This window comes from Uloborus diversus, chromosome 1 (assembly GCF_026930045.1).
Source record: "Uloborus diversus isolate 005 chromosome 1, Udiv.v.3.1, whole genome shotgun sequence".
NCBI lineage: Eukaryota > Metazoa > Arthropoda > Arachnida > Araneae > Uloboridae > Uloborus > Uloborus diversus.
In genome coordinates, this window is record NC_072731.1 from 184236905 (window position 1) to 184249741 (window position 12837).

The 12837-nt window shown below is 35.2% G+C and overlaps 1 protein-coding gene across 1 annotated transcript in view; it reads right to left on the reverse strand.

The window, feature by feature from the left end:
- Window positions 1-4015: 4015 nt before the first annotated feature.
- Window positions 4016-12837, reverse strand: part of LOC129217575 (cytochrome P450 4V2-like) — a 52473-nt gene continuing 43651 nt past the window's right edge. The window contains 4 exon segments of the mRNA XM_054851903.1: window positions 4016-4185; window positions 5301-5397; window positions 5400-5483; window positions 9516-9595. Coding sequence (XP_054707878.1) covers window positions 4016-4185; window positions 5301-5397; window positions 5400-5483; window positions 9516-9595 — 431 coding nt within the window.

The following is a 12837-nucleotide window of genomic DNA, read 5'->3' on the forward strand; positions in this document are numbered from 1 at the left end:
TTTTTAAATTAATTTTCAAAGTCTTGTGGATATTCTGGCCCACGTAGAAAGAAATGAGAATTCAAGAAGCATTACTAAACGTCAAAGATTAATGCAAACTACGTAGTTCGTAGTTCTAAGCAGCTATTTCCACGATGTTGAATTCGATATTTATCAATTCTTGATAAAACTAAATAATAATTGTGGCCTGACAAGAATAACAATCAATGCTAGAAAATTCAATATGACATTACCAATTATTATCGAAAGAAGATGATTCGCAACTCCAAAGAACTATAGGGGGCACTGCAGTCAGTCTAATGGCCGACTTAAAAACTAAAACAAACGCATGTGGTAACGAAGAAAATGCTAAAAGTGTTGTGATTTTTGTTCGTAAATCATCAACAAAATTCTCACGGATATATGGTGGTAGTTTTCTTTTCAGTTGATTGACCATTATTTCTTTTCACTTATCGAATTCTGTAATCTTACTACCATTTTATTCCAATTATGATAAAAATTAAAAATGGTTTAACTAAAAATGCGAAATCTCGCCAAGGCTACTTTGCTCGCACAATACTAAAACTATAACCCCAAACAAATTTGGCGAAACCTTTCAGCTGAGAATAAAAGGAATAAAGTAAATTCTTTCTCGGTGAAACATTTTTCATTTTGTTCTACGATAATATATTCAAGAAAATATTTTGCATACCGTCCATTCCAACTAAATGCTGCTGGAAAAGATGGTTAGTTAAATTAATTTAAGATTAAAAAAAAACTCATATTCTTACAAATTCATACAAAACAATAAAAAATTTTACCTTGTATAACGTTATCCAAGTTTGTTAATACAGTTTTCGCTTTCACCATTTTCAATCAACTCATATTTTAGAAGGAAATAAGGAAAACTAACATTATTTTGAGAAGCTCGAGAATACTACTGAGGGACGAATTAATTTCTGTAGCTGAAAGCAAACTAAGACTCATCGATTGCGTTAATAAATACTCAGAACAAACTGCCTGTGTTTACGTCAACAGACACACGTGGAACGCAACGTGGCAATGTTTTAGTTTCATCGGCAGTTTTGTAACACCGCAAGGTAGCGTATTCGAGCGCTGGAGTTCCGAATACTTTTTTGCCTTGCTTGGCTAGCGCTTATTGTTTTGCATTTGTAGCTGAGTTATTTCTCTCGAATTCCCGAATCGGTTAATTTAAAATTTTTCTGTTTCGATTTTTCTAATTTCTGAGCTACGATTTAATTGTGTCGTGTTATGCGAATCATCAACAAAATTCTCACGGATATATGGTAGTAGTTTTCTTTTCAGTTGATTGACCATTATTTCTTTTTACTTATCGAATTCTGTAATCTTACTACCATTTTATTCCACTCATGATAAAAATGAAAAATGGTTTAACTAAAAACGCGAAATCTCGCCAAGGATACTTAGCTCGCACAATACTAAAACTATAACCTTAAACAAATTTGGCGAAACCTTTCAGCTGAGAATAAAGGCAACAAAATAAATTCTTTCTCGGTTAAACATTTTTCATTTCGTTCTACGACAATATATTCACGAAAAAATTTTGCATACTGTCTATTCCAACTAAATGCTGCTGTAAAATATGGTTTGTTAAATTAATTTAAGATTAAAAAAAAAAACCATATTCTTACAAATTCACACAAAACAATAAAATTTTTACCTGGTATAACGTTATCCAAGTTTGTTAATCCAGAGTTTTCTGGTGTTAACGCGCTTTCACCGTTTCTCAATCAAATCACTTTTTAGAGGGAAATAATGAAAACTAACATTATTTTGAGGAGTTCGAACACTTTCTGTTGCTGAAAGCAATCCAAGACACATCGATTGCGTTAATAAATACTCAGAACAGACTGCCTATGTTTAAGTCAACAGACTTACGTGAAACGCAATGTGGCAATGTTTTAGTTTTTCCGGCAGTTTTGTAAATCACCGCAAGATAGCGTATTCGAGCGCTGGAGTTCCGAATACTTTTTTGCCTTGCTTGGCTAGCGCTTATTGTTTTGCATTTGTAGCTGAGTTATTTCTATCGAATTCCCGAATCGGTTGATTTAAAATTTTTCTGTTTCGATTTTTCTAATTTCTGAGCTACGATTTAATTGTGTCACGTTATGTGAATCATCAACAAAATTCTCACGGATATATGGTAGTAGTTTTCTTTTCAGTTGATTGACCATTATTTCTTTTTACTTATCGAATTCTGTAATCTTACTACTATTTTATTCCACTCATGATAAAAATGAAAAATGGTTTAACTAAAAACGCGAAATCTCGCCAAGGATACTTAGCTCGCACAATACTAAAACTATAACCCTAAACAAATTTGGCGAAACCTTTCAGCTGAGAATAAAGGCAACAAAATAAATTCTTTCTCGGTTAAACATTTTTCATTTCGTTCTACGATAATATATTCACGAAAAAATTTTGCATACTGTCTATTCCAACTAAATGCTGCTGTAAAATATGGTTTGTTAAATTAATTTAAGATTTAAAAAAAAACCATATTCTTACAAATTCACACAAAACAATAAAATTTTTACCTGGTATAACGTTATCCAAGTTTGTTAATCCAGAGTTTTCTGGTGTTAACGCGCTTTCACCGTTTCTCAATCAAATCACTTTTTAGAGGGAAATAATGAAAACTAACATTATTTTGAGGAGCTCGAACACTTTCTGTTGCAGCAAGCAATCCAAGACACATCGATTGCGTTAATAAATACTCAGAACAGACTGCCTATGTTTAAGTCAACAGACTTACGTGAAACGCAATGTGGCAATGTTTTAGTTTTTCCGGCAGTTTTGTAAATCACCGCAAGGTAGCGTATTCGAGCGCTGGAGTTGCGAATACGCTACCTTGCGATGATTAATGAAAATCATTATGACAATGGAATTATTTAAAAATTATATTAAAAAACAGATTACGCTTTTTTTTCTTCAGAACTTGTAATAATTATTACTAAATACTATTCGTTACTTAAAGCAATTGCTTTTTTCTGTTCTGTGGAGTACGTTGTTGCAATAAAGACCAAATTTCTGTGAATACAATAAATTGATCTTTAACCAAATAAAGAGTTAAACGAACTGACTTAGTTGAAGTGGTATTTTTTTGAAGTGAAACTTTTTAGGCGAGGACAATGAAATTCTGATATACAACCTTTTTGAGTGACGGAAAACCAAAGTATAGAGTATTCAGGGAGAACTGATAGCAGAAGCAAATAAAGAGGGTCACTGTTTGACGCCAAAATTTGCCATCTTCATGAATTACTCATTGGATTGGCGACTCTGTTTATTAACAATTCACTTATATGATTGGCACTGTTTGCGGCATTTCAGTTCCAAGCTTTCAATGGCATTGCCGACATTGCTTTGTTCACTTCCACTATCAGTTCTCGTTGAATGCACTATAGTTGTTTTTTAAGTAGTGAAAAATTATAGTAAGTACAAAATTAATTTTGTTAAAAAATTTAACAAATTAATTTCAAGGCCGAAACCAAGCAAGCATGTATTCGTGGATTTTGTTCACGTAAAAATTTTCAAAGTAATGCAGGTTTTTGAAGATTTCTTTCATTCAAGTCAAGTCATCTGTTTAAAAGTGTAATACACATTGCTTAAGTTCTGCTTTGAAATTAGTTTGTTAACTTTTGTCAACGAAATTAAACTTTATAATTACTGTTATTTTTCATTGTTTTCGGCAACAATTAAAAAGCGAATTTCAAGTATTGTTTAGTTTTCTCCTTGAATGTAATTTCTCTTCTTTTCTTCATTAAAACGTGCAATTTCGTTGTGAAGATGCCTAACTCCGGTGCAGAAAGAACAAGAGCGTAGCGTGAGAGAAAATGTGCGGGTGAAGTGACACAGTTTAAAATGTAAAAATATATACATAAAAGTTTCACTTCTATCGTGTGACTGTACGACACAGAATTTTTTTGAAAAAATGTTTTCTCTATATATGAATATCATACAGTGTCATAAATGTGATTTTTATTTTGAAGGAAGTCTACTGTTTCAAATGTCTGCCGTTCAGGCGCAACCGTATTGGCTTGCAGTTCATCAAGCTGATTTCCCAAGTGAGTGGGATCTTGTCTCTCTGGTCAAGAGAAGTCACCGTGAAGTTCCTCAGGATGTGACTGAGTATGACTTTTAGCTCCATCATTGCGAATCGCTGACCTAAAACAAAAAGGGACATGATTCATAATGCGATTTAACTCAACCTCAAAATGGGAAAATTATGGCAGATATGCAATTGCCATCTACAGGTAAAGGTTGCCTTTACTGTCAATCAATTTCATTAAATCTGTCATAATCGGAGCCTGGATTACGTGCACAATAAAAGCAAATAAAGCTAAAATATGCACTTGCGCATAATCTGGGCTCTAGTCATAATCATTATGATTTTAAGGCGCTTTTCCTATTCCAAGCAAGTTAAAGCGTCTCTGCAAAAAGAGGTCATCAATTCGTACCTTATGCTTTTCTATGTGCTTGTTGGTTTGTGCACCCATAACTTCTCTTTGGATGAACCGACTTTGCTGACTTTTTTTTAATCGATTGAAGATGGTCCAATTAGGTTCATACCTTCTATTCATCATATTAAATATTTAAAAAGGAAATTATAGGTGAAACTAAGCTTTTCCATATTAAATTAGCAAACACTACCTTAATATTTTCATACTAAATATTTGTTTCAATAAAAAAATCAGTTGATAAAAAGAATTCATCGCTCAGAAATTGCAATTGTATTTTATGATGCACATTTTGAATGAAAACGTCAGTGAACCAAACGTATCTTTGACCGGTGGACGATCAATTCTGGCTGCGCTAATGGTTTAATTCATTAAATCTTGTAATCATTTGCGTCTCTTTAAAGCACAGCCGTTCCCTAAGTATGAGGCTCCAACGGGCTCGGTGAGGGAGGGGCTCATGACGGCTAGCTCCGTTTGCATCAGTAAAGTTGCAAGAAAATAAAATTTCCAAACTTGCTGAGCAATGTAATTTTCTGCTTAACTGAGATACGTTATAAACATCGACGCCCCAATAGGATTTCACGGGAGACCACACTGACCTTTCAAAAATTTCCTTATTCGGCAAATTTGTCCGACAATTCGGCGAAATCACATCATTCGACGAAATTTGGAGCTCCATTCGGCAAAATCATCATCATTCGACGAAATTTGGAGCTCCATTCGGCAAAATTTGGGCGTTCTATTCGGCAAAGTTTGGAGCTTAAAAATCGAAAAATCTAACTTAAAATTAATTAATTAAGGATACTAAGCAGTTACACTAACCAATGCAATTTCTGTGTCCAACAGAAAATGGAATGAAAGCGCATGGAGATCTGTCGGCATTGTTCTCGGGTAGAAATCTTGCCGGATTAAACTTTCTCAGGGGTTGACAAAAACTTCAGGGTCACGATGAAGCATGTAAATGTGGAAAACTACAACACTTCCTTTGGGTATTATGTGTTTTATCTGGAAGGCATTAAAAAAATATCTTAACATAAATTTATCATAAAACTTAAAGATAGAAATAATTTTCAACCAGTTAATACATAATGATGAAAGTGCACCCATCCTTTCATAAAAAAATCAACTTTCCTTCTAAATTCACTAGGACAAATCACTTAGAGTAGGCCGGGGCACGTTTGGCGCAGTGCCCGTTTTTCAAAACGAATTATAACTGGAGAGCCAACAGTCGTAACAGATTGATGCTGCTCCCCAGCAAATACCAGTCGAGCTTTTAGCATGCAGAAAGAATAATCTGTTTTCTACCAAGTTGAGTAAATTTTGAGTTGAACGTTTTGAAGCTTATTGTGAATAAATAGTTATTGGTTAAGGAAAGAACAAATACATAAAATTAGCAGAATTTTATCTTTTTTTGAGAACTGTATTTGTATGAACTGAAATGTTATTAAAATATTTTGCACGTTAAAAAATAAATCCAGACTTGGGGACGGGGCAAGTTTACGCGTTGACGTCGGAGCACCTTTATACGTACGTTCTTACTGTGTCTTACCTAAATGAGCCTCTGGCACTTTTTTCGCTCCGAACTGTCTCAAACTTTTTAGTACTTTTCCGGCTATTTAGTTTTGAAAATCACCCTTTAATTTGGTTACACATTCGTATCTTATAGCTTACAATCATATAGTGTTGTCGTCATGTCTGTTCAGCTTCAACTTTATACGCTACTAGCAGTACCCGCACAGCGATGCCTGTGCTAAAAATTAAAGAAAATCCGTTGAATTAAAGAAAAAAATACATCAAAATTACATTTGCAGTAGCTTTCAAATGTAAAAAACTCCATAATTCATCGTCAAATTCGCCAAGTGACTTTCTAATTAACCAGAAAAGCAATTAGCATACGCACAATGAATTTAAAATAAAGTAATAACACTAACATATTCATAAGCAACAAAGGCAACTTCCTCCAAAATGTTTAAAAAGAAAGTAATTGAAAAATTTTCTGGAAAATGGACCTAGTGTTATAGTTGAAAATTGTCTGGAAAGTGGACCTAGTGTTATAGCAATTTCTCGAAAGAGAAGCCTTGAAAATTGGCTCAATTAGAATCGCTTATATCTCCTGTTCTAATTAAGTGAGAGAAATGGAACAAACACATTCTTGTTTGGGAAGGAAAACCCTTTCCAACGATACATAACGTTAGGGGGTGGGGGATTTTTTACCCCCTAATTAGCCGAAATTTAGCTTAATTAGTTAATCAGAAATAAACTAATTCGAAATTTAGAATTCGGGCTTCGAGGTGCAGACCCCCGGGGTACGTTCGAATTTTGTGCCAAGGTTCAGACCTGTAGGTACTATGGGGACTTCTGGCCATCGGGTACAATCAAAGAAACAAACAAACAAACGCCGTCACCTTTATATATATACATAGATTCAATCGGTAATAAATTTGCTTTATTTTAACGATGGTAAGACATTATACTCACTCAAAACACTAATAGAACCAAGTTAAGTGTCAAAATAAATTTGCGTAAACGTGCCCCGTGTCCGGGGCAAGTTTGTACACAACCGGCTTGGACTCAAAAAGAATTTTTTTAACGGTTAAAAACACAAACTGAGCAACCAATTATGATTCCATTAACTGCTTCATTGATTCGCAATGTCTAAAATTTCCTAAGTTAAAACATAAAAACTAGAAAATTCATTGAAAAAAATCCTCGTAAACGTGCCCCGTGCTACCTTACACTGTTCAAAAGCATATCCGTTACTTGAAACCAGGGCTGCAGAGTCAGAGGAAAAATGACCGACTCCTGTTCCGACTCTGCCTCTTAACATTTTAGTACCTCCGACAACTTTACCTCAAAATTATTCCGATTTTGACTTTTAATCCGAAGTCCTGGCAAAATTAAGGACTCGGAGGAAAAACGACAAGACTCCGATTCTCGGAATTTGTAAACTTTCGATTCCTGACTCCGATTCCTTTACCCCAAAACTAGTCCGACTCCGACTCTACAACATCAACTCCGATTCCGCAGCCCTGCATGAAAATCATTTGTAGTTAATGATTCTAAAAACAAGCATTTGAGCCATAATAATATCAAGAATAATTATATATGTTTTTAAAATCTAATAATAATTTATCCCCAATGTTTAGAAATTTTACAAACTTAATATGTTGTAATCAAGGGCGTGCACGAGTAGGGGGAGGGGGAGAAGGGACGCCTATTGATCTGGGCCCGAGCCTGAAGGGCGCCCAATATTTTTAAAATGAGGGGTGAAATGTAGGGGTAAACAATGTGGAGGGGGGCCCGAAAAGTCATTTGGGGACCAAAAAATGTCTGTGCACGTCCCTGGTTGTAATGTATGAATCAGCAGTAGTATAGGATAAGCAAGTAAAACTAGACCATTCATTGGGTTGATGCAGAAGAGTTCAAAGAATTTACTTACTGTTTGCAATTAACGAATTTCTTACATTTCAAAGGTAGCACACTCCGTTTCATAAACGTTTGAAAATGGTTGTCAGCGCCGTAACAACAATTTCTAAACGGTTATGAAACGTTTCAACTTTACATTGCTACCTAGATTGCTAATCCAATTTGGAATGCGAAGCGATAATTCTGAGATGGCATCCTCGCATGCACTGACGATTGGTGTCTTCGTCGTCGAAGGTTGGCGAGGAGTATTTTAGATTTCAGACAAAAATTTTGCCAGTCATTAAGAACCTGTAGGGTGCAGTGTTTCCTTCAGGCCTTTTGCTCCGGGGGGGGGGGGCACTTTGGAAGTTCTGGAGGTGTGGGGCAAGGGCGTATTAAAGGCGGCGGGACACTTTAAGAGTTTGGAAGGGGTCAAGGACGTATTTAAGTTGTGGGACACGCAACTCCCCCCCCCCCAAGAAATAAATTCAAAATTACCAATTCTGAATAATTTTCTAAAATCTATTTGTAAAGTTATCTTTCTGTTTGGCTTGCCCGTCCCTACTGAAATAAATCCCTGTATGCGTCCACGGCCGGGACAATATGAGTTTAAAAAATCACTCCTGGCAACTCATTGAAATAGAGGAGACAAACTCCCCATTGCATGAGCATATATCATGACAGAAACTTGCAAGAGGTGTAGAAAGAAAACAGTAGATCGAACTAAATAATAGTGCAGTGCGATTACTACTGTGAGATGCAGACTGAAAAAACATTGTAGGGAGACAGCTGACGTGGTTCTAGGTAAGCGGGGATGGCGTGGAGGGGAGCGCCCCAGCCATTCGTGCGACGTTGTCTGGATTGCTGTTCGACCTCTGCGAACGAGAGTTTCTAAGGCTTTGCGCGACTGGAAAACATTGACTGAACCTGACAGCTTTTTTTTTCTACCTTATTTTCAGTTCGACTGAAAAAATACATCGTCTATTTTTTTTAATTCTGATTATTCATCAAATACCGAAAACCCATAAATATGTAACTTTTTCATTATTTTGGAAAATTTTGTTGCTTAAGCGCGACTGGAAGATATTAGTTGATCAAAACCAAATTTAAACACAATATTTTGATGCTCTGTTTAAAGACGTTACACACTATTACATTAAGAAAACGTCTAATTCACAAATTTTTAAAAAAAAATCTCAAAAAATGATGTTTCTTTTCATATTTTCTCAAACTTTAGGCCCCATGCGCGATCGGAAGATGTCAATCGATTTCCATAATTCTTTTTTTCCTTTGTTTGTCTTTATAATTTGCAACTTTTCCGTGCTATTACAATTTCGAAATAGAAAAAAAATAAGTTTTTTCGACCCACCCTAACCAGAAGTATAACACTGTTGAAAGACCACAGTTATTGAGGTGGTGGAATCAGGATTTGGCTATAGGGATTTCGCTCGGTGATCACCCTGACCTGCATGTGTTCCATGGAGGAACTCTGATTGGGATGAGATTCTTGATCCATATGTCCGCCCATATATGCTGGTGCTATTGGTAATTACTTCATTCTGCTGGATTGAAATACACGACCTCACCGAGCTCGGATTGTTGAGGAGTATTTTGAGGATCACGGTTTGGAACGAATGGAATGGCCAGCTCGATCCCCAGACCTGAAACCGATAGAACATCTTTGGGACTATCTTGGCAGACAGGTTCCTCCTCTAAGGTTGTTACATGAGCTGAAACAAAGTTTACTCTGAGTCTGGTCTTCGCTTCCTATTCCGGTGTCCGACAACTTAATAAACAGCATGAAAAGTTGATGCCGCCAGTGAATTCAAGTTAGGGGAGACACAATAAATATTAGAACCCATTTTTGTATTGTTTCTATAACATTTTACTACATATCACTGTGATGTTCTGTTTTCTTCAAGAATGGACTTCTCCGAAAAAATTGCTTCTTTTGTTATAAATCGTTTTTGCAATACACTTATACAAATTTCTATACACATTCAATAAAAACCATTTAATGCACATATTCTCCAAATTATTTGTTTCTACATTCATTCATTTGCAAATTAGACGCCAAAAACCGGTTGTACCTTAACTTTTTGAGGCCAGTGTATTTAAAACTAAGCACATTTACAGAAACAAATATTCGTTAAATTGCTCCTTCTGAAGTCGAATTTTGTTTCATGTCTTACATTTGACTGAAAATAACATGCAATAAAATAAAAATTAGTGATGAACAACAACTATTACTAAGTTTCACAGGAAAAGAGACAAGGAAAATTATTAGAGCCGGGATTATGTGCACTAATAAATTGTGAAAGAATGTATGCATATATATATATATATATATATATATATATTATATATATATATGCACTAAAAATACTTAAAATATTCACTAAACGTTAAAAAAAATATGCGCTAAAAACAAAAAAAAATATTTGCTCTTTTTTTTTTAACTTACCTAAAGAAAGAAAAATCTTGTGAAAAACGCAGAAATATGCATTCTTTTTTTTTCATTACCGTTTTTATGCATTTTTATGCACTAAACGTCAAATGGGCCAAATTAGAGATTACATATGCACTAATTAAATAAATAAATAAAACTAAAATTAAAAAAAACACTTAGGTTTTTTAAAAATTGAAATATTTTTATTTTTAATGTTTCGAATTGAAAAAATGGGGAAATACTAAATTTGAACGTTATTATATTATTAATAAAAAGTTATTAATTGTAAAATAAGCACGCATGAGAAAATTTCAAAGAGTTATCTCCTTTACTTAAAATTTAAGAAAATGTTACGAGGGTAATGTAATGACACCCCAAATTAGTTTCAATTTAGGATTTCGATTGAATCGTAAATAGAGGCATATGTAAGGACTATTTATTATTAAGTAGATAGAGATTTTTATTTAAAAAAACCTATTATGAATGGCACTTTATTGTTTTTTTAAACAACTTCATTGAAATTAGTTCTGATAAAAGCTGTCAAGCTAAGAAAACTTGGAGAATGATTTCTAGACACCCTTGTAAATTAAATTAAATATTGGAGTTCATTCATTTATATATTTTTTAAAGCGAACAGTACAATATTATCACGTGTGATCATTGTAAATAATTTTTTTAACTAAAAAAAATAATAATTTAAAAAAAAAACCCTCAAAAGAATTTGTTTTTTTCTCTGATTGCAAAGATGATCGCTAAAGACAGTAAAAACTTCTGTGTGGAGACTTAAACAAGTTCACACATATTAGAGGGCTTCAAGTTCTACAATGATTATGAAATAAATCTGATCTTCAGAGAAAATCCGCGTAAATGTTTAATTTTTCTAATTGGCTAAAATTTTTTGTCAGCCTGAAAACTGTGGGATGACATAAAAAGGGAAGAGAGGGTTGTAAAAGATACCGAATTTTCAGAATTTTTTTTCGAAAAGAAGACGTTGATGACAACATGTTATTTGTCATATAAAAGAGAAACGAACATAGGCATTATAGGCATTTCCATTACAGCCCGCCAAAGATAACTCATAGCCCACTATCCCTACCCCTCCATTCAATGATACTCATCCCGGAAACTTTTGATTTCCAACGAGATGTACCATGAGTGCCCACAGAGTACATGTTTAAGGTTCCGATACGAACCTCACCAATGAATTAACAAGTAGATAGATAATAGATAACATAGTTCCAACAACCCCATACCTATCACAACAACAATAATAACGAACAACAAACGAAAGAAGGTAATAAAAAGAGGGAAACATATCTTTTTCGTTAATCAATTGTACGTATTTTTCCAGAGAAAAAAAAGTGCTTTTAACAGTTTGTTGCCAGCGAGGGACGTTCCATCGACAGTGACAAAATGGAGGCCACAGAGACCGATACCCTCCCCCCCCCCTCGGATCTTAGATCATTAACACAATGGTCTAAGCATCGGATGGTAGAGTTCCGAATTTTCTATAATTTCCATTTAAAAAAATCTCTACTTAGTAAAACAAGTGCAATCCAAATTTTCCTTCGGGGGTTGGGGGATGCTGTTAGCCTCCCCCGGGGGGCACTGCCCCTCCCGGAGAAATGCCTGAAAGAAACTCTGGTGGGGTGACGGTGAGGTACTTTTTTACGAGCAACAAGATGGAACCTCACTACCATCAAGATGTCAGACTGTACCTAGGTTCCCTGTTTTCATACAGGGACTCTAGCCGCTCTACCAGGACGCTGGGTGGATCGAAAAAGAATTGTTGAGTATTTACCTTGATCTCCTGATTCAACCCCTCTAGTAAATGTAATGACAAAGAATAGTTTAATACGTAGTTCGATTCCACAGGCGTTGCATAAAAACTTGTGATGATCATTTGGAACAAATTACATTAAACTTCCCTCAGCACCAAAAATTCATATCAAGTCAAAATTATCAGAAGACAAACAAACTGCGAGAGCAATTTTTGAATCGCTCTGTACACACTCTCACACACTAAGAAGAAAGTTCGAGACATCGTACCAGTTGGACAAAAATTGAATCCATTTAAGCAGACATCAGACTTTAAATGCAGTTAATGTATGAGAAAGAAAATAACTATTTTCGTTTACACATAGTTCGCGTTGATCAATATATTTGAAATGGGTTCAAGTCTGTAGGTTAAAGAGCCAACGTATCAGTGACACAGGCTCTCGTGCGCTAGAGCATCAGCATGCGCACTAGAGAAGATGTGATGTCAGGACTTTTGGGTCAGTAGTTCTCGACCTTTCCACTACTTTTCCTTTTCACTTCAGGGTTCCCCGTACCTACCACTATTTGTGGTTTAACCAGTTAGATCGGACCCTGAAGACAGCTCTGATTTTTTGATCCAGATTAGAAGCCGAGCAGGTTCAGCACCCCCAGAGATTTCCTTTCACTTGGAGAACTTTGTGACCACGGGCCTATTTAACGTCCCCCAGTCACCATTAATGAAGATGA